The sequence below is a fragment of the Eriocheir sinensis genome, chromosome 41 (genome assembly GCF_024679095.1).
Source record: "Eriocheir sinensis breed Jianghai 21 chromosome 41, ASM2467909v1, whole genome shotgun sequence".
Classification (NCBI taxonomy): Eukaryota; Metazoa; Arthropoda; class Malacostraca; order Decapoda; family Varunidae; genus Eriocheir; species Eriocheir sinensis.
This window is the reverse complement of record NC_066549.1, coordinates 16,117,631-16,144,322: the sequence shown is the minus strand read 5'-3', so window position 1 is coordinate 16,144,322 and position 26,692 is coordinate 16,117,631. Positions and strand designations below refer to the sequence as shown.

The window sequence follows — 26,692 nt, the reverse complement described above, 5'->3', positions numbered from 1 at the left end:
ACCGATACCAGACAAACCTAACCAAATTCGGCAAGTCCCTCCTCCACAACCCCCGTCATAGAGATCTACTTCCACCCGCCCTCCCTCCCCCCACTAGACCCACAAGACACCACAATATTCTCGTCCCGGTCAAAACTCGCACGGACAGATATCGGCTTAGTGCGATACCGACGCTTGTGAGGGTCATTAACACCTCCATGATCACATGACCCCTCCACCCCAACACACACACACACACACACACACACACACACACACACACACACACACACACACACACACACACACACATCACCCTTCCCCACTTCCCCCATTACTCATCACATGAAACTCATCGTATTGTATTTTGTATATTTTCACCCTTATGGCTGCCTACAAATGAATAAACCATTTATTATTATTATTATTACACACACACACACACACACACACACACACACACACACACACACACACACACACACACACACACACACACACACACACATTTTTACTTCAACCCTATTGGCTTATCTTTCCGTGTTTTTACTAATTCCACGACTATTTATTTTGTTCTCTATTTTAATGTGGGAGACGGTGTGTGTGTGTGTGTGTGTGTGCATGGTTGTGCGCATCTTCGCGTCTAAGTCAGTTGTGCTGGGGATCATTCATCGTTCATCAAATGTACCATTAAGAAAGGGATATAGCAATTAAGATGTAAGTGATGACGAGGATGACCTTTGTTACACTGTGACAACACGAAATTTTGCAACGTTCATTACAAATGTTCACTTTGACTTTTTTTATCGATTTTCCTTGGATCAGGCTTTGTGATCTTACTTATAACAAAAAAAAATCGCATGAAGTAAAATGCTTATTGCATTTGTTTCTCATAAGTTACTTTGTACACCAATGTTTTTTTTCTTGCCCACAGAACATGCAGGGAACACCACCACAATCAACGGTGTAGAAGATTTTGTACGTATCAGTTTTCCAACCAGCTTCCTACGCTGGACTTCATACTGTGTGGTAATGCTAGAGGGAAAAACTGTCACTGTCTATGAAGATGCTTCTTTGCTGGATACTCTGGAGCTGAAACACGATACAATATTACCTTCAGATGACTATTTTATACTAGGTCAGAGCCTAAACCGGGAATCAAAAATGTCTCTAGCTGGAGACTTGGCTGATTTTCAGATGTGGACAGAAGCACTCACGGCTGACAAGGTGAAGATGGTAGCTGCATGCGAACCGCTCATTGTAGCACCTCAAGTTTTCTTGAACAGGGACCAGTGGATAGTTAATGGTACAGCTACATGGATCACCAATAAAGGTTTAAATAATGTCTGCCAATTAAAACCCTATAGCGGGCAGAACTGGGTAATTTTGAAGGAAGATTTAAGGGAAAATGGTTTGGAATTGTGCCGTACCCTGGGCGGTCGTTTACCAACACCACGGGACAAAGTTAGTAATACTTTACTAGAGGTGTTTGTCCTTTCTCATCACACAGCTACAGAAGGCATTCACCTTGGCATTAACAGGTCGAAGACAGGATGGATTGACGCTTACAATGGGCAACCAATCACTTATTGGCCAAACAGATCACTGATTCAAAGCGAAGAAGCTGACGTATGTCTGAACCCAATTCAAGGGACTTGGGTTGAACGTTCAAATCCAGTTTGTTTAGTTGTGTGTGAAACACCTGTACGGAAGGTCTTCCTCAAGGGTCTGTGTGCTGCTTCAATGTTTACGAAGGAACTATGGATGCACCATAGTGTTTCCGGCAGGCTGGTGATGCGCGAAGCTGGAACATTTATCCTTCAGCCAAATGAGCAAGGAGATGGATGGAGCCTCACCAGCTCGGCGCACAAAAAAACATGGGCTGAAGTACAACCGAAGAAATCTGAATTGCCATTTGGACCGCAGAATTGGAGAGTTTGGGATGAAGAATGTGGTTACAGAGGAGAAGATATCCCGCTGATGCTCACAACATGTTCCAAGAATATGTTCACGTGTGGTGACATTAGCTGTATCCCTATAAATAAGAGATGTAACAAGATAGCTGACTGTAGCGATGACAGTGATGAACACTGCAGAGAGAAAGTAGAAATACCCATAGACTATGATAAACTTGTACCTCCAAGGCATGACCCATCCTCACCTCTTACAATAAATTGTCGTTTAGACATTATAAATTACAAAAGTTTCAGCATAAAAGAAATGGCATGGGTAATTGACTTCTACTTTATAATGGAATGGAGGGATTCGCGACTCAAATATCTTCACCTTAACAACTACCGAATATCACCTCCCATCGAAGAAGTTGAAAAATTCTGGACACCGCCCTATGACATAACAAGCAGCCTTGGCTTAGCAACTACGACACATGTGATGTATAGAAGTCTAACAACTAGCAGTGACGGTGGCCCTTTTGAACCTGATGACCTCACCACATTTCATGGAGGTAATGTCTAACACTTCTAATACACACAAACCCTTTGCATCAGCATTACACAGAACTATGTTTGCCTAACGGAAAGGAAACATGGTGACATATAAACACAAAAAGAAAATTATTTTATGATATAACTATTCCCTAAGTAAAGGTTTCATTAACAGCATTGATGCTTAAGCACTGTAAGCACATACTGCAAGTCAACCCTGTTTTATAATTCATTTCTGAGTAGATTATATGCATCACAAGCATGATTAACCTCATCACAGTTAAAAGCATCTTGAAACTTTAAAAAGATATTTTTTTAAAAGTACCCTGCCAGACCTGCTTCTTTTTTTTTATTTTTTGAGGCAATGTTAGTGATATACAAACAACCTTTTTTTTTTTTTTGGGGGGGGGGGGGGAAGTTGATTAATCAGGAAAATAGAATTAAAAAAATAAAAACTAAGCACAATGTAAGACAACAATAATAGCAATAAAATGATAATGATACTAAAAATGATAATAATAGAGATTATAGCAATGACTGACATTTATGTATATAATAATAATTATATTAACAATTATAATATCATGATCATTACCATTATCAACATCAACATAACTATCATTAGCTTAACAAAAATATAATAATAATAATAATAATAATAATAATAATAATAATAATAATAATAATAATGATAATGATAAAAAAATAAAACTGGTGATTAACATAATTAATGACAATAATGGTAATGACAGGGTATGTAATTATCATCATCATTATCATCATCGTCGAAGTAATAAAAATAATAATAATAATAATAATAATAATAATAATAATAATAATAATAATAATATAGTAATAATATAGTAATAATATAATAAAAGTACGTATTATCAATGACAAAAATTATACTATCAATACTAATGGAGAGTATACGCCTTGGGGTGCGTCGCTTCACTCACTCGGCCCTCCAGTCCCGACGGTCCGCCTGTGCAAGCTCTCACACAGCTCCCCTATCCTTCTCAAATCCTTCCTGGCATGATCGATCAACTTCCCCCAACTATGAGCTAATTTTTTTTTTCACATCAAGGGAGGCAGCTCAAGGGCAAGAAACAAAAAAACAGGAACGAAAAGGCCCGCTAGACGCTACTCCAGAGAAATAGAACAGAGCGAGAGGGCAAAAGAGAGGTCAGCTACGGGTGGAAAGGTGTCCTGTTACTTTCTTCTTGAAAGAGTTCAAGTTGTATGCAGGAGGAAATACAGACGAAGGAAGGCTGTTCTTGAGTTTACCAGCGGGAGGGATAAAAGAATGAAGATGCTGGTTAACTCTTGCATAAGGGATTTGGACAGTATAGGGATGAGCATGACTGGAAAGTCATGTGCAGCGGGGTCACGGGAGAGGAGCATGCATACAGTTAGCAAGTTCAGAAAAGCAGTCAGCAATATAATATCGATAGAAGATAGAAGGAGTTGCAACATTGCGGCGGAATTTAAGAGATGACGATTGATCGTAAGAGGAGGAGAGCTGATGAGACGAAGGGCATTTGACTCCTCTGTTATTTTTTTTTACAACAAAAGAGACAGCTCAAGGGCAACAAAAGGAGTGTAGGAAAAAAAGAGCCCGCTAGTCGCTGTTCCCACATTAGATAAAAGAGTGGCCAAAAGAGAGGTCAGTTTCGGGTGGAGAGGTAGTCTTGATCAGGGTTGGGGTAATTGTAGTTGTAGTTTAATTGAAATGTAATTAATTACATTAAAGTATGTAATTGTAATTGTAATTGGATGTAGAACTTAATGAAGTAATTGTAATTATAATTAATTACATTATAAAGTAATTGTAATTTAATTGTAATTGCGAAAAAAGTAAGTTATACTAAAATTCTGATAATCCTTGTTTTTACTGCTATGGTGGCAAATATGTAAATACTGTATATGATGAAGTATGGCAACCCTTACTGGACAACCTACGTATTATACGAGAATCAGACGCGTCCACTTTTCCCTGTTTGGTGGACTGGGACCTATTTCATTGCTTCCTAGACCGTCATACGGCAAAGTCCTCCTCTTGACTTTCTATTGTAAAGGTAAGAAAGACATTGTATAGTAATCTGTTCCCTGATGAATGATGATGACTGTAGTAGCTGAGATGGTGATGATAGTTCATTGGATGATGTCATGATGAAATTATGTAATAGCGATTAGTGGTGATGGTGACCAGTGTCATAGTAATAGGCTAATTTGTTGGAAAGTTAATCGTTGTAGGTGTAGGCTTGTGCTGATAGGAAAGTATATAGTAGTCTAGTAGTACAGTAAAATAGCAAGATGGTAATGTTAAAAAAATAAATTGCAATTATAATTAGCAGTAACAGGGAAATAATTATGAAAAAAAATTGATGATGCTGAATTGCTGATCTGGTGATGCTGGTGATAGTAATATTAAAAATAATGGTGACAAGTATTATGACTGTGATAGTAGAAGGCATATTTTATTGATAGTGGTGAGTAGTACTTATGATACTACCATACTGCTATCTTTCTTTGTCTATCTGCCCCTCTCTTTGTCTGTCTGTCTGTCATTCTGTCTCCTACCTACCCCCTCATTTCTTCGACGTTCTCTCTGTCTGTCTGTCTCTGTGTGTGTCATTGTCTCTCCCTCTCTTCTCCTTTCTTCCTTCTTTCGACCCACACCCTCTCTTCATCCTTTGCCCTCACCCTATTCCCTCTCTCCATTTCCCTTCCCGCCCTTCCTGTTTATCTGTCTGTATGTATAGCACCACTCCCCCAGTCCCCACCACCTACTGTACCACCCCGTCTCCCACCCCCTCTGCCCACCAGTTTAGCATACAGCCAGATCTCTCTCTCTCTCTCTCTCTCTCTCTCTCTCTCTCTCTCTCTCTCTCTCTCTCTCTCTCTTTTCAATAAATGACAACAGCACGATGCTAGTGTTTTTCTTTTCAACCAAAGCTTACTGTTGGAAGCTGAGTAATTATAATTGTAATTATAATTCACTGTCTCTTGTAGTAATTGTAATTGTAATTGAACTTCACATGAGTAATTGTAATTATAATTGCAATTTAAAGTTTTAATAATGTAATTGTAAATGTAATTGTAATTAAGATTTTGAGTTGTAATTACTCCAACCCTGGTCTTGATACACTTCTTGAGAAAGGTCAAGTCATAGGCAGGAGGAAATACAGACAAAGGAAGGCTGTTCCATAGTTTATCAGTGTAAGGGATGAAAGAGTGAAGATGCTGGTTAACTCTTGCATAAGGGGTTTGGACAATATAGGAATGAGCTAGAGTAAAACGCCGAGTGCAGCGGGGTCACGGGAGGGGGGGAGGCATGCATGCAGTTAGCAAGTTCAGAAGAGTAGTCAGCATGAAAATATCGATAGAAGATAAAGATATGAAACATGGCCGTGGAATTTAAGAGGTAGAAGTCTGTCAGTATGTGGAGGAGAGTTGATGAAATGAAGAGCCTTTGATTCTTCTCTGTCCAAGAGAGCTGTGTGAGTGGAGCCCCCCCACACGTGATGCATACTCCATACGAGGGCGGACAAGGCCCCTGTATATGAGCATCTGTGCGGGAGAGAAGAACTGGCAGAGACGATACAGAACGCCCAACCTCGAGGAAGCTGATTTAGTGAGAGAGGAGATATGGAGTTTCCAGTTGAGATTTTGAGTTAAGGATAGACCGAGGATGTTTAGTGTAGGAGAAGGTGACATCCAAGTGTTGTCGAAGAATAGGGGATAGGTGTTTGGAAGGTTGTGTCGAGTTGATAGGTGAAGAAATTGAGTTTTTGAGGCGTTGAAGGACACCAGGTTCTTCTTGCCCCAATCGGAAATGATAGTAAGGTTTGAGGTTAAGCGTTCTGCGGCCTCCAGCCAGGAGTCGTATAGTTACAGTCTGTGTGTGTGGAACCTCCCCCCCCCCACACACACACATGAGATTCATACCCCATACGAAGGCGGACAAGGCCGCTATATACGGACAGCATGTGAGAGGGGGAAAAGAACTGGTGGACACGATACAGAATACCTAACCTCGAGGAAGAAAGTGGGCGCCCTCTTGGTCTCCTCCATTCAGCGTTGTCTTGAACAGAAAGTGTCAGGACCAGGATCGACGTCAGGGAGGCGTGCAAAGTGCCCAAATAGCTGGAGTCGGCGTTCTCGTAGAAAGCTGGGAACGCGTCGATTCAGTTTCATGACATAGTCGATACCTCATGGTCGAGCGATACCTTATGGTCTTGCGAGGACAATTGGTACCAAAGGCATTGGCATGTCTTTCTAACTCACTGTTAAGTGTACAGGTCTCATTACCATACAGTAAGGCAGGCGGCAGAAGCAACTTTAATTAAAGATTCGAATTTTCGTTTGCCTGCATATATACCGACAACGCCATATACTTTTGTTGAGCGAGTCTATAATTTGATTGATTGGCGCCGCAACAGCACTGGTCATATTATTTATTATGGTGCCGGCGAGTCTTAGGAGTTTACAAAATGGTGGGCTAAGCGGCCAATCAGTCGAGTGACATCCTGGTAAGACCCGCAGTTGCTGTACACTACAGCCAAGGTATGCCAGTCTTATGATGACATCCTCACCACATACTTGAACAGACTGAACTGTGTTAACAAGCAAGCCACCATACGATTGAACCTTGGTTGTGGCCCAAAAGACCTAAATCCCAGAGACATCATAAAGTTTAGACTAATGAATATAACAACGTTAATATTTATAATTAGGAAAGTAAGTACAATATTCATAAGTTGATCATTTATAATAATGTAATCATAGTAATTATTAATATATTTATATTATTATTATTATTATTATTATTATTATTATTATTATTATTATTATTATTATTATTATTATTATTATTATTATTATTATTATTATTATTATTATTATTATTTATTATTATTATTACTATTATTAATTATCATTATTATTGTAATTATTATTATTATTACTATTATTATTATTATTATTATCATTATTATTATTATTATTATTATTATTATTATTATTATTATTATTGTTATTATTATATTATGTTATTATTGCTATATTTCTAAATATTTTTTTTATGTATTTATCAATAGTTTTTTTTCTTCTTATTCTTATTCTTATTCTAATTCTTATTCTTATTATCATTGTTTTCAATATTGTTTTTTTTTTCATGACTATAATCACTGTTATGCTATAATTATAATTATCAACAAGGCTATTTCTTTATCCAAGACCAAGGCTATTACTAATACTAAGACCAAGGTACAGGTGTTTGGAGGTTTGCTAGAAGAAACATTACAATCTGCTCACACTCGTGGCGAGGACACTGAGATCGCAAAAAATTTCATAAACCTTGGTAGCGAAGTTCAGAACAACAGAGGGTTTCGTCAGGAAGTCTTGCGGCGGATTGGCTTGGCCCACGGTGTTATGGACCCGCTCAGCACATGTATTTGGCGTAGTCGATACTTGTGTAGCAGGACAAAGATCCTGCGAGCGTAGACATATGTTATCATAGCTGACTTTTACCCTCTGTTTTTTATTTTTCCTTCTTACCTTTATGTCAAATAGTCGACATTTTATAGTTCTGTTAGACATCATGAAATATCGCATACCTGTCAAGCTACTGTGGTGTCTTGCCATAAGATTTTGCGTTAGAGACCATAAGTTTGTGTATAAAAAACGTAAGACTTAACAGGTATGGTTCCGACAGACTTAATTAAGCAGGGTGCACGAGGTACCCCCCCCCCCCCCCCACACACACACACACACTAAAGGGGCTCTCACACATTCCCGGTCCCGGTCGCGACCGTCCCCGATGACTCCCGATAAGCCGGTCGCCGGTCGACCGGCTGTAAGATCGGGGATTGTCGGCGGCAGACCGCCGGTCGACCGCCGGTCGACCCTGAGGACCGTAGACGCAGCCGACCACCGCCGGTCAACTTTAAAATTTTCAAAGATATCGGCGATGCGCCCGGTCGACCGGCGGTGTGGAAAAATGTCGCCGGTCGACCGGTGGTCAGCCGCCGACACCCACGGCAGACCGGCGGCAGACCGCGAGTGAACACCTGTGTCTGACCTGGGGATTAGCGAGGGAGGAAGGAGGAAAACGAAGAGGAACAGGTAGGAGCGAGGGATGAAGAGAGAGAGGGAGATGCAATAAAGGAGGAAGAGGAATGGGTGAAAGAGAGAGAGAAAAAAATATATATATATATATAGAGAGAGAGAGAGAGAGAGAGAGAGAGAGAGAGAGAGAGAGAGAGATAGAGAGAGAGAGAGAGAGAGAGAGAGAGAGAGAGAGAGAGAGAGAGAGAGAGAGAGAGAGAGGAGGGATGGAGGAGTGAGGATGGAAGGAGAGAGGGTGGAAAGAGATGAAAAGAAAGGAGGAAGAGGAATGGGTGAAAGAGAGAGAGAGAGAGAGAGAGTTTTATGCACACGAATGAATTTAGGTATGAAGCTATTTATGAGGTAATTATAAATATATGAAAATGCAAAGAAAGTGTTTGCTCGTCGATGTGCAGCAGGTCTGCCGCCGGTAGACCGGCGGTCTGCCGCCAGTAGGCCGGCGGTCTACCGCCGACTGACCTGCTGCAGTCGCCGGTCGGAGAAATCGAAAATCGTATATGGTCGCCGGTCTACCGCCGGTAAACCGCCGGCTTACCGGCGGTAAGCCGCCGGTCTACCGCAGGCAGACCGGCGGTAAGCCGCCGGTCCGGGGATTATTGCCTATTTTGTCGGCGGTCAGGCCCCGATCGGCTTATCGGGAGTCATCGGGGACGGTCGCGCCCGGAACCGGGAATGTGTGAGAGCCCCGGGGGGCTCTCACATTCAGGTCCCGGTCGCGACCGTCTGATGACTCCCGATAAGCCGGTCGCCGGTCGACCGGCTGTAAGATCGGGGATTGTCGGCGGCAGACCGCCGGTCTACCGCCGGTCGACCCTGAGTACCATAGACGCAGCCGACCACCGCCGGTCAACTTTAAAATTTTTAAAGATATCGGTGATGCGCCCGGTCGACCGGCGGTGTCGAAAAACGTCGCCGGTCGACCGGCGGTAAGCCGCGAGTGAACACCTGTGTCTGACCTGGGGTTTAGCGAGGGAGGAAGGAGGAAAACGAGGAGGAACAGGTAGGAGCGAGGGATGAAGAGAGAGAGGGAGATGAGATAAAGGAGGAAGAGGAATGGGTGAGAGAATATATATATATATATATATATATATATATATATATATATATATATATATATATATATATATATTTATATATAGATATAGATATATAGAGATATAGATATAGATATATATAGAGAGAGAGAGAGAGAGGAAGGGAAGGAACAACCGGGGGGAGGGAGTGAGGAAGCGAGAGGTAGGGATGGTGGAGAGTGGGGAAGGAAGGGAGAGAGGATGGAAAGAGATGAAAAAAGGAGAGAGAGAGAGAGAGAGAGAGAGAGAGTTTTATGCACACGAATGAATTTAGGTGTGAAGCTGTTTGGGAAGTAATTATAAATATATGAAAATGCAAAGAAACTGTTTGCTCGTCGATGTGCCGCAGGTCTGCCGCCGGTAGACCGGCGGTCTGCCGCCGGTAGGCCGGCGGTCTACTGCCGACTGACCTGCTACAGTCGCCGGTCGGAGAAATCGAAAATCGTATATGGTCGCCGGTCTACCGCCGGTAAACCGCCGGCTTACCGGCGGTAAGCCGCTGGTCCGGGGATTATTGCCTATTTTGTCGGCGGTCAGGCCCCGATCGGCTTATCGGGAGTTATCGGGGACGGTCGCGACCGGGACCGGGAATATGTGAGAGCCCCTTAAGGGACACGATATCATACCTGTCAAGTCTTACGATTTTTGCGTAAGTCTTACGTAATTTCGGTGATTTTCAAGTCCTACGGCGTATGTTGAAAATCTTCTGTTTTTATCTCCGCTTGCGATGTTTTTTTTTTTTAATATGTTTGTTTTAAACAATTTGAAATATATCGTACGCGTCATATTTAAATTCATGTGAGCGTGCTGAGTAACGGTTACTGTTACGGTTAAAGGGCTCTCACACATTCCCGATAAGCCGATCGGGGCCTGACCGCCGCCAAAATAGGCAATAATCCCGGGACCGGCGGCTTACCGGCGGTAGACCGGCGACCATATACGATTTTCGATTTCTCCGACCGGCGACTACAGCAGGTCAGTCGGCGGTAGACCGCCGGCCTACCGGCGGCAGACCTGCGGCACATCGACGAGCAAACACTTTCTTTGCATTTTCATATATTCATAATTACCTCATAAACAGCTTCATACCTAAATTCATTCGTGTGCATAAAACTCTCTCTCTCTCTCTCTCTCTCTCTCTCTCTCTCTCTCTCTCTCTCTCTCTCTCTCTCTCTCTCTCTCTCTCTCTCTCTCTCTCTCTCTTCACCCATTCCTCTAACTCCTTTTTTTCCATCTCTTTCCATCCTTTCCCTTCCTTCCTCACTCTCCTCCATCCCTCCTTCTCTCTTCCTCACTCCCTCTCTCTCTCTCTCTCTCTCTCTCTCTCTCTCTCTCTCTCTCTCTCTCTCTCTCTCTCTCTCTCTCTCTCTCTCTCTCTCTCTCTCTCTCTCTCACCCATTCCTCTTCCTCCTTTATCTCATCTCCCTCTCTCTCTTCATCCCTCGCTCCTACCTGTTCCTCCTCGTTTTTCTCCTTCCTCCCTCACTAAACACCAGGTCAGACACAGGTGTTCACTCGCGGTCTACCGCCGGTCTACCGCCGGTCTGCCGCCGGTCTGCCGTGGGTGTCGGCGGTTAACCGCCGGTCGACCGGCGACATTTTTCGACACCGCCGGTCGACCGGGCGCATCGCCGATATCTTTGAAAATTTTAAAGTTGACCGGCGGTGGTCGGCTGCGTCTACGGTCCTCAGGGTCGACCGGCGGTAGACCGGCGGTCTGCCGCCGACAATCCCCGATCTTACAGCCGGTGGACCGGCGACCGGCTTATCGGGGGTCATCGGGGACGGTCGCGACCGGGACCGGGAATGTTTGAGAGCCCCTTTAAGGGGCTCTCACATTCAGTCGTCGCGACCGTCCCGACTCCCGATAAGCCGATCGGGGCCTGACCGCCGACAAAATAGGCAATAATACCCGGACCGGCGGCTTACCGCCGGTAAGCCGGCGGTTTACCGGCGGTAGACCGGCGACCATATACGATTTTCGATTTCTCCGACCGGCGACTGCAGCAGGTCAGTCGGCGGTAGTCCGCCGGCCTACCGGCGGCAGACCTGCGGCACATCGACGAGCAAACAGTTTCTTTGCATTTTCATATATTTATAATTACCTCATAAACAGCTTCATACCTAAATTCATTCGTGTGCATAAAACTCTCTCTCTCTCTCTCTCTCTCTCTCTCTCTCTCTCTCTCTCTCTCTCTCTCTCTCTCTCTCTCTCTCTCTCCTTTCACCCATTCCTCTTCCTCCTTTTTTTCATCTCTTTCCATCCTCTCTCCCTTCCTTCCTCACTCTCCTCCATCCCTCCCTCTCTCTTCCTCACTCACTCCCACCTGTTCTTCCTTCCATTCCTTTCCCTTCTCTCTCTCTCTCTCTCTCTCTCTCTCTCTCTCTCTCTCTCTCTCTCTCTCTCTCTCTCTCTCTCTCTCTCTCTCTCTCTCTCTCTCTCTCTCTCTCTATATATATATATATATATATATATATATATATATATATATATATATATATATATATATATATACACATTCTCTCTTTCACCCATTCCTCTTCCTCCTTTATCTCATCTCCCTCTCTCTCTTCATCCCTCGCTCCTACCTGTTCCTCCTCGTTTTCCTCCTTCCTCCCTCGCTAAACACCAGGTCAGACACAGGTGTTCACTCGCGGTCTACCGCCGGTCTACCGCCGGTCTGCCGTGGGTGTCGGCGGCTGACCGCCGGTCGACCGGCGACGTTTTTCGACACCGCCGGTCGACCGGGCGCATCGCCGATATCTTTGAAAATTTTAAAGTTGACCGCCGGTGGTCGGCTGCGTCTATGGCACTCAGGGTCGACCGGCGGTAGACCGGCGGTCTGCCGCCGACAATCCCCGATCTTACAGCCGGTCGACCGGCGACCGGCTTATCGGTCCCTCGCTCCTACCTGTTCCTCTTCGTTTTCCTCCTTCCTCCCTTGCTAATGCCCAGGTCAGATACAGGTGTTCACTCGCGGCCTACCGCCGGTCTACCGCCAGTCTGCCGCCGGTCTGCCGTGTGTGTCGGCGGCTGACCGCCGATGTGTGAGAGTCCCTTTAAAGGGGCTCCCACACATTCCCGGTCCCGGTCGCGACCGTCCCCGATGGCTCCCGATAAGCCGGTCGCCGGTCGACCGGCTGTAAGATCGGGGATTGTCGGCGGCAGACCGCCGGTCTACCGCCGGTCGACCCTGAGTACCATAGACGCAGCCGACCACCGCCGGTCAACTTTAAAATTTTCAAAGATATCGGCGATGCGCCCGGTCGACCGGCGGTGTCGAAAAATGTCGCCGGTCGACCGGCGGTCAGCCGCCGACACCCACGGCAGACCGGCGGCAGACTGGCGGTAGGCCGCCTGTGTCTGACCTGTGGATTAGCAAGGGAGGAAGGAGGAAAACGAGGAGGAACAGGTAGGAGCGAGGGATGAAGAAAGAGAGGGAGATGAGATAAAGGAGGAAGAGGAATGGGTGAAAGAGAGAAAAGAGAGAGAGAGAGAGAGAGGAAGAGAGAGGGAGGGATGGAGGAGAGTGAGGAAGGAAGGGAGAGGATGGAAAGATATGAAAAAAGAAGGAAGAGAAATGGGTGAAAGGAGAGAGAGAGAGAGAGAGAGAGAGAGAGAGAGAGAGAGAGAGAAAGAGAGAAAGAGAGTTTTATGTACACGAATGAATTTAGGTATGAAGCTGTTTATGAGGTAATTATAAATATATGAAAATGAAAAGAAAGTGTTTGCTCGTCAATGTGCCGCAGGTCTGCCGCCGGTAGGCCGGCGGTCTACCGCCGACTGACCTGCTGCAGTCGCTGGTTGGAGAAATCGAAAATCGTATATGGTCGCCGGTCTACCACAGGCAGACCGGCGGCCAGGGATTATCGCCTATTTTGTCGGCGGTCAGGCCCCGATCGGTTTATCGGGAGTCATCGGGGACGATCGGGACGGGGACCGGGAATGTGTGAGAGCCCCTTAAGGGTGGAGCAGGGTTTGTTTGTATTAGGTGGAAAGAAAGTAGGGTTCACAACGTTTACTTTTATTCCGCTGTATCGTAAGGAAATAATCGCACATTGTAACATGCATGTGGACAGTACGGTCACCACATCACCACACCACACGCATGCCTCACCACATCTAAAGAGTTCAGTATAGAAAAGATTGAGGGTAATTTTACTCTCACTTTCCAATTTCTCATTTGTTTACAATTCAGCTAATACGCTTCACATTTCTCCATTACAACTATCAGCGGTAGGTGAATGTGTAGATACACTACGCGCCCTTATTTTTTTCTTCCAGACTTTCACAGAACCAATAAGATACCTACAAAACGTTAGTCTAATGTGGCGGACAAAGTTCAGGTTAGGTTTGGTCAGGTTATTAAGTTAGAACAGTGGATTTGCAAGGAAGATGGGCGGCGTGGTTGTAGTAGCTGAATCCAACCACAACGAGATAAGTTTTCCACCACCACAAAAGGTTACTAAACCTAATTTCACTTAATAACCTCCTTACCTAACCTTTGTCCTCCACATTTGACAAACGTTTTTTAGGTATCTTAATGGTTCTGTGAAAATCTGGGAGAAAGAAGACGAAATATTAATTAGGATGGGTAGCATTTCTTACCTGGATTTCTTACCTGGATGACCTTTCCCTATGAGCCATGCTAGGGTGAACCGTCAGGCAATGAACCGAAAGGTCTCACCAACCAATGCGCCAGCCTATCCAAACTCATCAAACAACATAACATAATCTAATAAGACATAGGCTGGAAAGTGCATTGGGAGTTCATTTCATATGGTCAGGGATAATAGTCGTAAAGCTTATGGCCAAGAAAATCTTTAAGAGCAGCTTTGAAAACACCAAGGTCTCTCAGCTCAACAACTGCAGAGGGAAGTGAATTCCAGGAGCCAACAACACGAACTGGGAAGGAACGACGCCGACACTCAAGGGAACAACGAGTATGAGCAAGCTTGAAGACATGACCTCTTGTACCTACGACTGGAGCAAGATGGAATAGTCTAGTCGGGTCGAAGGGAGCAACACCATGCATGATCTTTCAGCACTCGATTGGATCGGCTCTCAATAATCTCCCGCAAACAGAAAAAAAGATCTAGAACAGAAAGTCTGTCTGGATAGGACAAGTTCTCTGTTTTTGGTCCACCTTCGCTGGACTGACTCCAGTAGCTTAATGTCGCCAATATAGCCAGAGTTCCACACAACTGAGCTGAATTCAAGTAGAGGACGAACATGAGTAGTAGGCAGTGCCATCATAAAATCACGAGAGCGACACAGTGTTGATTTTAGTAAATTGGAAACCTCACCACCCGCTTTAGAAGCCACAGAGCGAATATGGTCATGAAATTTCAGTTTAGTATCAAACATTACCCCTAAATCTCTGCTCCGAGTGGTAAATGGGATAGGAATATCACTAATGAAGTACTGGTCGAAAAGGCCAGCTGGAGGGAGATCTCTGCCAAATCTCAAAGCCACACATTTATCTGGGTGGAGGCTAAGACCCCATGATTTTGTCATTCCATTCAGTACATCAATATCTTGCTGGAAAGTAGCTATACAGTTGATTGTAGAGGAAATATTATTGCTCTGAACCTTCATATAAATTTTCAAGTCATCAGCAAAGATCTTATATTGGCAGCTAAGTGATGACACCAGGTGGTTAAAGTAAATAAGAAAAAGAACGGGACCCAGGACTGAACCTTGCGGAACACCACTTAACACACTTTTGCAGGTACTAAAATAACCGTCAACAACAACTGACATTTTCCTGCCGGTAAGAAAGTTATGGATCCAAGACAATATGTTACTATAAATACCCAAGATACCCAAGTGATGTAACTTTGTGATCAAAATGGAATGGCAAACTGAGTCGAAAGCTTTTGAGAAATCAAGTAAGATTAGGTCAACTGTACCTCCTGCATCAACACTTTGACTAATTTCATCATAAGTCAAGAGTAATTGATCCTTGACACTCCTTCCTGTTCTAAAGCCAAACTGGGCATCAGACAAAATTAAATTATTATCCAAGTAAAGATGAAGATGTTCCACAATAATTCTTTCAAGCATCTTGCAGCATATAGATGTTACTCACAGGACGGTAATTCAAAGGGTCCGAGTGCAAACCTTTCTTAAATATAGGGACTATGTTAGAACTTTTCCATGTTGAGGGCACTTGTCCAGTATTTAATGATTTTGTAAAAATAAGGTGTAAAGGGTAAGCCAGATGATTTTGACAAGATTTCAGAACCAGTGGATGAATGCCATCAGGACCCATACTTGTGTTATTATCCAAATTGTCAATAGCCAACTTAACTCTTTCCAGAGATGGCAGAATAAAAGAAAACTGAGTATTAGACATCTGGTGGGCTACAGGAAGGGTTGGGGACAAGGCTGTGTATATATGGCTAAAAGTGTTTGCAAGACACTCCGCCATGCTACTGGGATTGCTAACTGTAGACCCATTTCCTAACTGGAGTGGCCCAATTGATGGGCGACCCACCTTCTTATTACAAATATAAGAAAGGAGCAGTTTAGGGCAAGACTCCATTTTATTTATAAGTGAAATTTCATAATGAATTTGAGACCGGAGTGAAAAAATCCTGTATTGACTATTTATTCTCTGGAAATTTTCTAGTGCCTGGCTTGCCTGAGGGGAATGACGCCCAAAGACAAATCTAGCTTCCTTGTATAATTTCCAAGCTGCTCCCCTATTACGTCTTAAAACAGGTGGTGGCTTAGTTTTCCACGGTGGGTTCATTGAGGGTAAGCATTTATGTGGTATATGTTCTAATGTAGCATTGGCTATAGTCCTAGTAAACTCAACATACATCTCGTCTACTGACAGATGCGCAAATAATAAATCCCAGTCAGTAATTCCCAACTTATCATTAATTGCCCGGAAATTGCCCTTGTGCCACTCCAATCTAGGTTTATCATATGGTCTCTCCATTAAATTCTGAAAAATATAGCTAAAGCAAACAGGTGAGTAACCACATTTTGGAAAGGGAGGCAACACCTCCACATCATCAATTCTGTCTTCCTCGCTAGTTAGGGCAATATCAAGAATGTTTCCAGAACTTAGAAAAGTTGGTTGCTTAATCCATTGGATTGAGGATGAAACAGTCAAGAGATTTTAAGTCAGTGGGAGAAGACCTAGAATTATCTTCATCCCATTTCAAAGTTGGAAGATTAAAATCGCCCATCAGAATAATATCCTTACTATGTATTACAGAAAGACAAAATACCCCTAATCAGTTCATCATCCAGGGCTGTTATGTTAGAAGGAGGGCGGTATACCATCGTAATATGTACATTTAAGTCCCTCAAGTGATCAGCAATTACATTTGGGCAAATGTAATCATGAACTGTGCATTTCAAAGAGTTTAAGACATAAAGACACGCACCATGCTTATTGATTGTACTATTTGAGTCACATCTAAACAACTGATACCCGGTAACTGATACATAAGAATCAGGTACATTATTGCCTAAATAGGTTTCACTAATACCAATAATATTCAAAGCTTTTTCTGCAATAAGGTCCTTTACAAAATTAAGCTTATTGTGCAAGCAATTTACATTGACCTGGCCTATGCTCAAACTGCTAAAAAACCTAAAGGACGATCTGATTATAAATTTGAGGATTGAGAAATCTGGCCCTGAGACTTATCTTGGTTATTGACATTACGGGCCGTCTTTCAAACAAGACCTGTGTCTGGTTGTATGTAAGATCTCTGTGAATAAATATTCTGCTATATTCTGGAATATCCTTCAATGTCTTTGCTTTAGTCAAAAGATCCCTTCGACTGTTGTCATCCTCCACTTTGGTCATGAAAATGTTCTTGTCCATGTTAACACATTTCATATCCACAAATGGTAATTCAAATCCAAGTAGTCTGGCAGAGATTCTCTTACCCTCAGCAGTGGCTTCCTCCACGGTAGTGGCAGTGATAGCTTTAAGTATAATTGAGTGTTTACGCTTCTCTCCCTCATTCAGCTCAATTACCTCCTTCCTGACTAAGTCTTGGGTAACATTTGAGGAGACCCGATTATCCATTCATTAGGCAAGAGCAGACATCTGTTGGACCAAGGAACCAACACTTGCAGCAAGATTTCGTAGTCATAAACAACTGAGAGAGAGCAGCCTTATCCACAGCAACACCATCCTGGCCACCGCCACCACCACCACCAGGATGCGTCTCCACCCGACACTTAGTACACACATACCTCAAACCACCACCATCTCCCTCACTTACTATTGCAGCTATGGAAGCTTCAGAAGTGCCCATACACTGTGGGGTGGGGTGAAACTATTGAGGGCAATCATCACAACCAACAGCTTCATCACCAACCTGAAGAGAACAGAGACCGCAGGCACAGGAACCATCATCTGCCTCGCCGGTGTTGACAACAGCTGGTGGGCTGGCCACCCGTGAACCTCCTGTACCGCGACCTCTTCCAAGTCTAGCAATCCTACCATCACCACCTCTACCTTTCCTACCAGTGGGCATGGCTCAATAGATACTCAGGTACACAGGTATATGAAGGGCAGAGGCAATCAGCCTTGAGGTGCTCCACACAGTGCGTGATCACGGACCCAGCGCACAAACGTCCGCTCTCTACCGTGGTCAGGGCCTTCAGTTCCTTCCAGCACCTTCAGTTGTCAGCGTGTGTCGCCTCCTGCCCCCACCTCTTCAGGCGCTGCTGGACACACTCTCACACCCCCGCACACCGTGACACGCAACGAGGGAGGAAGGGCATATTTACACGTTTACCCACCTGGCTTATCAAACCTAACCTAACATTATCTTACCAAGCCTGACTACGTTTATACCCTAATATAATCCAACCTAAGTCATATTCTTCACATTAGCAAGCTTAGTTACTAGAAAGGCCAGACTTGGTGAGGAAACTTACCATGAGGTAATTTGATGCAATCCATGTACCCATCAGGCTCCATATGGCGTGTGTATGGGGAACTAAAGATGGAAGACACAAGCGTGACCACATTATCATATATTATCCCGATAGGTTCCCAGTGATCACCTCCTCATTTATCTATTTGCATTTCTTCCATGAACTAAATGTAAAAGTCAAGCCAAGCACTTGGGATGCATTCCCACACATCGATATGGTAACACTGCTGCAAGCACTCAGTCTTCCTTCAAATACCAGACAGGGTTTTCCAGATAGCACCCATCAAGTCATTCATTCGATCAATTATTATATTATCATTTATTACCTGCCAGTATCGCCCGCAAGGCACCTACCTTTGCGACGGCGAAAATATTTTCGTTATTGTATGCTGTTGTTTTGTTTGTTTATTTAAAAGTTACAAATATATTAAAAATACTGACTAACAATATTTCACAAAATTCGTATGAGAATATCGGCTATGACAGTCTTGTCATCTTTATTTACTGCTTTTTTCTTCGAATAACTGCAAAGAAATCGGTAATGAAGAATCTGGAAAGGTGTGGATGATTTTGGTCTCGCACTGCGGCTTCATAAACTGGTGAATTATCCTGTTCCATGATATAATGTTTAATATTAAAAGTGAAAGCCTAGTAAATATTGCTCATCTCACACCAGCACCATTTATCGTTTTAAATAATGGCATGACTGTTTTTACAGAGAAAGTTATCTTTTCCTTCCTTTTTTTTTCAGGTTTGATTCCCGGGAAGTTCGTCACGTTACAGCTTACCCTAAGGCTCTCTGTGACGGCGAACTGTGACCCAGACTTGTACAAGTTTCCATTCGACACGCAAACTTGTGCACTATACTTTTCGCTGAAGACTGGCCCACGGTCTCGTTTAAAGGCCGGGAACTTGACCAAGCAGGCTGTATTCCGGGAACGGCTACTCGAGTATTACATTCGAAATACGACATTTGGGCTCACGGATGCAGTAGGGACGAGAAATATCAGTAGATTCGTGCTCGTTACGGAGTTTGGCCACTTATATGGTTATTTTGTCATTAGTATATTTATGCCAACGCTACTGCTTGTTATTGTATCCTACTTTTCATTTTATTTTGATCCTGATGACTTTACAGACCGCATCATGGTATCCCTTACATCACTCTTGGTGCTGGCGACCTTCATTTCCACGGCGTCCTCCAGCATGGCACGTGTCTCGTACTTCACTCTTCTCGACATTTGGCTCTCCTTCTGTATTGTATTGGTCTTTTCCATCTGTCTGTCCCACGTAGTACTGTTGGCGCTCGGAAGAAACAGAGGTGGCACTGATAATGAAAAACTAAAAGACCAATGGGCCAGAGTGACTCCTGGGAACATCATGGTGGGAATCAAAAAACATCCGGACAGGACGTTCTTTAATTCTCGCCGTCGGCATATTGCTGACGTTGCCCTAAAGATTTGTGTACCTGTCATTATTATTGTCTTCACGGTCACATTCTTTTGCACTGGCCTTCACGATGAACACTAGTGAATGCAACCGACGCAAAATAAAGAAGTTCTCATATATTGTGTGATGCATGAAATATTATATGTCCAATACACAACTGTGGGTAACTCAGAAGTCATTTCCAGGATATGAAAACGTAATTTTCATGTCCAACAATTAAAAACATTTCGCATTTAAACTCTGTCTATCTGTGGTCAAGTGTGTGTGTGTGTGTGTGTGTGTGTGTGTGTGTGTGATCACGACCTGGACTCGCAATCGCCAGCAAGCACCCTCCCGACAAGAGCAAGCTCATTATTGTCGATCAGTGGGCATTACCGGGACCTTGCGTGACTTGTGTGGGCGGAGAGGGGGGGGGGGCGACGCATGTGCGTGCGTGCTGTTGTTAAAGATTTACCCCTAGTATCACTAGGGGAACGGGCCCTTGTCCGAAGACGGCCCGTTAAGGGGGTAAAAATGCTCCCTCCCTGCGCGGGGGAGCACGGATTTAGCCTAATAGCGGCCCGTAGCAGGGTGCCGACATACCGACTCTATTGGCGATAGAAATCTAGCCGACCAAGTCGGTCTGTCGACGAGGATTGGCGTGTCTCTGAAGTGCGTGCGTTGTATATGAGAGAGAGAGAGAGAGAGAGAGAGAGAGAGAGAGAGAGAGAGAGAGAGAGAGAGAGAATATATGTATGTGTGTGTGTGTGTGTGTGTGTGTGAGAGAGAGAGAGAGAGAGAGAGAGAGAGAGAATATGTGTGTGTGTGTGTGTGTGTGTGTGTGTGTGAAGAATCCGGGGTGTCGATACCTACTTATAGTAATATTTGTTTGTCATACTTTCTCATCGTCATGTGTGTCGATCCTTCAAAAGCACCGTCGTAAGCTCTGAGAACTATGTTTCAAAGTGTAAAAAATGTAATACTTCTACATGTAGTGTATTTCTTTCTATCTTTCCTACTCACACGTTCAGCTCTCGAATGGACCGTATTGGCTATACAGGCAGCGCCACACGTGGCCACTCAGTGAACTGTCAAAGCAGTACTTTCCATAGAACTCAAGTTATGTACTAGAGTGCGTCTGAGGCCGCCTCCAGGCTACAGTGCCTTGGTGCCGCCACCGCTCCAAGCCAACGACTGCGCACACTTTACTCCTACACAATTTCCTGACTACTGTTTGAGATGGACAAAAACTGAAATCTGGTATGTGTGCAATCATTGGCTTAGGGGGACAGCGGCATCATGGCCATATATCTCGGAGACAGCCTCAGACACACTCTAGTCTATAACTTGAACTCTATGGAAAATTCAGCTTGGAGGAGAGTGGCAACATGTGGTGCTGCCTGTATAGCCAATACACTTCACGTAACAATAGGTAATGCCTATAAAGAATATTAATGTCTGTAAACTGGACATTTGTGTTGTGTCAGTGCAGATGCCTGAATATCATTTGTGTAACTATTTTAGGCACTTCCTACATCTTTTGATCGTGTTATCGTTGGCTGAGAGAGGAAAGTGAAAATAAAACTACAAAAATAAAACTACGTTTTGTTTTCACCCTGTTATTTTTTTCTAGTATTTTACCAGCAAGACCGAGCAATCGAACGTTTTTTTTTCATCCCGTTGATTTTATATATATATATATATATATATATATATATATATATATTTATATATATATATATATATATATATATATATATATTTATATATATATAATATATATATTTATATATATATATATATATATATTTCAGTCACTGCCGAGTGGCTTAAAACTACCCACCTGTCCTGAAGACCTCCTATCAACCCGGACTCTAGAGCCGTCCAAGAATCAAGAACGAGTTCCGAGGGCATGAGCCAATGCAAGATGGCGCCACTATAAACACTCGCCTGCGCCAGAACAGGCTGGGCCGACCATCAGGCCCCACCTGGAAGAAGCCTTATATATAAATATATATATATATATATATATATATTTATATATATATATATATATATATATATATATATATATATATATATATATATATATATATATATATATATATATATATATATATATATATATATATATATATATATATATATATATATATATATATATATATATATATATATATATATATATATATATATATATATATATATATATATATATATATATATATATATATATATATATATATATATATATATATATATATATATATATATATATATATATATATATATATATATATATATATATATATATATATATATATATATATATATATATATATATATATATATATATATATATATATATATATATATATATATATATATATATATATATATATATATATATATATATATATATATATATATATATATATATATATATATATATATACTGGACTCATCTGCCGCGTGATAGACGCTACCCACCGGATTTTTTCAGTCACCGCCGAGTGGCTTAAAACTACCCACATGCTGTCCTGAAGACCACCCATCAACCTGGACTCTAGAGGAAGCCGTCCAAACGAATCAAGAACGAGTTCCGGGGGCAGCATGAGCCAATGCAAGATGGCGCCACTATAAACACTCGCCTGCGCCAGAACAGGCTGGGCCGACCATCAGGCCCCACCTGGAAGAAGCCTTGGGCCGACCATCAGGCCCCACCAGGAAGATGCCACCGGCAATAGGCAACAAAAAAAAAATATATATATATATATATATATATATATATATATATATATATATATATATATATATATATATATATATATATATATATATATATATATATTATATATATATATATATATATATATATATATATATATATATATATATATATATATATATATATATATATATATATATATATATATATATATATATATATATATATATATATATATATATATATATATATATATATATATATATATATATATATATATATATATATATATATATATATATATATATATATATATATATATATATATATATATATATATATATATATATATATATATATATATATATATATATATATATATATATATATATAATATACAGCTCATTATTATTTGCGGCAGGTTTAATGACACTTTTTTTTTAGTGCAGAGCATCTGGAAATCAATGATCATTATAAGGAATACTTCTCATGAGTAGCTACTAAAACTTGACAACCTAGAAGGATGCACCATCAGACTGTAAAGGATAGATATATTATAAGGATAGATATATTATATTGGTGGATCCAAGGGGGGGTCCTGAGTGATACAGGAAAATTAGGTCAAAAGCGCGCTGTGGCTAAAACAATGCTTTGGCACAAAGTCCAGGCTGTTATACCCATTGATTTAGGTCAGTCCACCAGTTTTTTATGACCAGGACTGCCGAGAATGGCTAATCGGTAATGCTAATGCTCCTTCCACCCGCAAAAAGTCTGACGTCCCCTCCAAACTTATTTCCTGGATCTGCACCCAAATACATACCGTAACATGGTTCAGTGATCATGGAGGAAAAAAAAAAAGTTAAGAATCAATATCCAATCATTTCAGGATACACAAATCAGCATCCATATGAAGGAATTCTACAACTTAAAAGTGATGTTGTGCAGGGCATGTGTTAAGTGACTTGCACAATCTATTTTGTGAAGTCATAATTAGATTAATAACACAACAATCAACAAACACTAGATGAAGTATTCATACCAAAATCAGTACATGGAGCTGGTGCAATGCAATGGGGAGCACCTCCTGCAGCTCAGCTAGAGGGTTGGATGATGCCATGTACTTCAGGGGGTGGCTAAATGTCTTCACCCTTGGCCTCTTTCTTGGACTCTCCCCTCTGCCGCCACATTCTCTTGGATAATATCAAACGTGTTCGGATCTGTTGGGATGTGGTTGTATTAGATGTGGAATAACATACGACAGTGGAACATGGAAGGAAAGAGTATGTCCACACGGTAAAAGATGGAGATGAGGATTGCACTGCATTAGTTAAGTGATTACAAGTGGTAAACTGAAATTCTTTGGATACTGAAAGGATGTACGGGAACAACTGGGTGAGAAGGGAGAGAGATGCAGATTTTGATGTTATATAGCTAGTTACACCAATGAAGACTTAGGACATACACATTCAGAAAGACCACAATTTTGGCTGCTAGATGGAAAAGCACTAGATGTCAAAGTGCCAGGACATTGAAGGAATTAATAATAAGAAAAGCAATAATAACTAATGAGTATAAATATATTTCTGATATTTTTGTTTATCTTAATACTAGTATTAGAATTTTCAAACACTAATATAATAAATAAATATTGATAAATTAATGAAAATAAATACATTAATTGTACTAATACTACCACTAACAATATTAACAGCACTGCACCTAATAGACTGAGCAATAAACTGAGTCTGAAATATAACCATAATTGAACTGTCTCTGTCTGTGTGTTATGTGAAGCTTGCTCCATGCACCGTGATAGGAATGGCATAGATGCATGCAGGGTGCTGAGACACAGTCACCAGCCACTTGTAGATATGGCACCAAAATGTGTTGGAAGCATTGACGGCCAACTTCTATTTATTTAATGATTATTTTCTTTAAACAAAGGAGACAGCTCAAGGGCAACAAAGCGTACTAGAAAAAAAAGCCCCGCTACTCACCACTCCCAAACAGACAAAAGTAGTCTTGATACACTCTTCTTGAAGGTCAAATTATAGGCAGGAGGAAATGCAGACGAAGGAAGGCTGTTCCAGAGTTTATCAGTGTAAGGGATGAAAGAGTGAAGATGCTGGTTAACTTTTGCATAAGATGTTTGGCAAGATAGAACATGCAGTAATTGACGTAAATTAGAAAAGTATAGATTTAGGAGGGAAATGGGCGGGCATTGGTTTAGTAATAGGGTGGTGGGGGAATGGAACAGACTCAGCAATCACATATTGAGTGCAGGGACGATAGCTTGTTTTAAGAATAGACTGGATAGCTACATGGACGAGGCTGATAGGTGGTAGTGGGGAGGAATCTGGAGCTGCTGTGTGTAGGCCATTCGGCCTCTTGCAGTCTCCCCATGTTCATGTGTTTAAATCAAGTGCAGCGGCCAGCGGGGCCGCGGGAGGAGGGGAGGCATGCAGTTAGCAAGTTTAGAACACAGCTGTCAGCGTGAAAATTATTAGAATTTCCAAATTATCATTATTTATATATATCACTTACCCCCGGTTGGCATCCTTCCGTAATAAATGTAGCTTCACACCAGGCTGTGTCCTCTTTATCACCACAAAGGGACATGATTTGAGGCTCCGGCTGGTAAGCGTGGCGGCCGCGGCGGTGTTATGATTTCTGAACGAGACAGCAGAGAAGATATTGCTGCGAATAGCGGTATAATAAACAGTAAGTTACACAGAGATAATTATCTTCACCCACTCTTTCCCCTTACAAACCAATGATTCAATGTAAATCATTACTAATGGAAGTCAGCGTGCGTGCTAAAACAATGAGTTTGGAAGAAAAACATAATCACATTTTTTTAAAGAACGGCAGTAGGGCTACAGTCTTTGTTCATTCCAGTATGTATACAGAAAGGTCAAACACATAAAAACATCTAACCACTGGTAGCCTCCCACAAATGCAGAGAAAGTAATATAATTGCGGGCTATATCTACCTGATATATATATATATATATATATATATATATATATATATATATATATATATATATATATATATATATATATATATATATATAGGTTAAGATTCGTTTTAGGTCCGTGCCAGTATCTCATTACCTACCTTATGAAACATCAGTATCTCTTCATATATCTTTTCGACAAACCTTCAACAGTCATGGAAACGCTTTGAAAATCCAATTCAAGGACTTTTTTCTTACTCTTGAAAATAGGGGATAATGTTTACGAAAGCACGTCGCCTCCTCTGGCGACTGTGCAGCCGGTGTTGCGAGAAGTACCTCCTTGCTGAAATAAGTAACATATACATGTGGGGGGGGTCCAGGGGGGGGTTATGCCCCTCCCTGGTTAGAAGGGGGGGTCGAGGGGGACGCAGCCCCCCCGTTAGTAGGTCGTAAAGTTCGGTTGGAGTAGTTTTGTAGTGCGGCGACGGCCTGATGAACGAGCCTCCCATAACCCAGTTAGCCAGTGGGGTACCTCTTTGACCGACTCGGTAAGGAGTGGCTCTCCCGTCACGCTGGTCGCGGGTTCAATCCCAGGCAGCCGGCGAATACCCTGATCTTGATTAATTTCTCGTGTTATTTCGATACACGCAGAGGACATGTTGAGAAATAGGAAGGATGGAAAGAAAGCTCGTCGGGGCATTACAGTTTAAATATGCTCCCCGACCCTAAACCCTCTGCGAGCTATTTTACGGCTGCGGCGGCTGCAGCGTCGTCGCGGCCGCCGCCAGAGGAGGCGACGCGCTTTCGTAAACATTATCCCCTATTTTCAAGAGTAAAAAAAAAGTCCTTGAATTGGATTTTCAAAGCGTTTCCATGACTGTTGAAGGTTTGTAGAAAAGATATATGAAGAGATACTGATGTTTCATAAAGTAGATTATGAGATACTGGCACGGACCTAATACGAATCTTTACCTATATATATATATATATATATATATATATATATATATATATATATATATATATATATAT

General features: G+C 42.1%; 1 protein-coding gene across 1 annotated transcript in view; it reads left to right on the top strand.

The window, feature by feature from the left end:
• Nucleotides 1–20,662, top strand: part of LOC127009737 (uncharacterized) — a 51,733-nt gene extending 31,071 nt beyond the window's left edge. The window contains exons 3-4 of the mRNA XM_050883118.1: nucleotides 914–2,443; nucleotides 19,296–20,662. Coding sequence (XP_050739075.1) covers nucleotides 914–2,443; nucleotides 19,296–20,074 — 2,309 coding nt within the window. The 3' untranslated portion in view covers nucleotides 20,075–20,662. The remainder of the gene's footprint in view (nucleotides 1–913; nucleotides 2,444–19,295) is intronic.
• The last annotated feature ends 6,030 nt before the right edge of the window (nucleotides 20,663–26,692 follow it).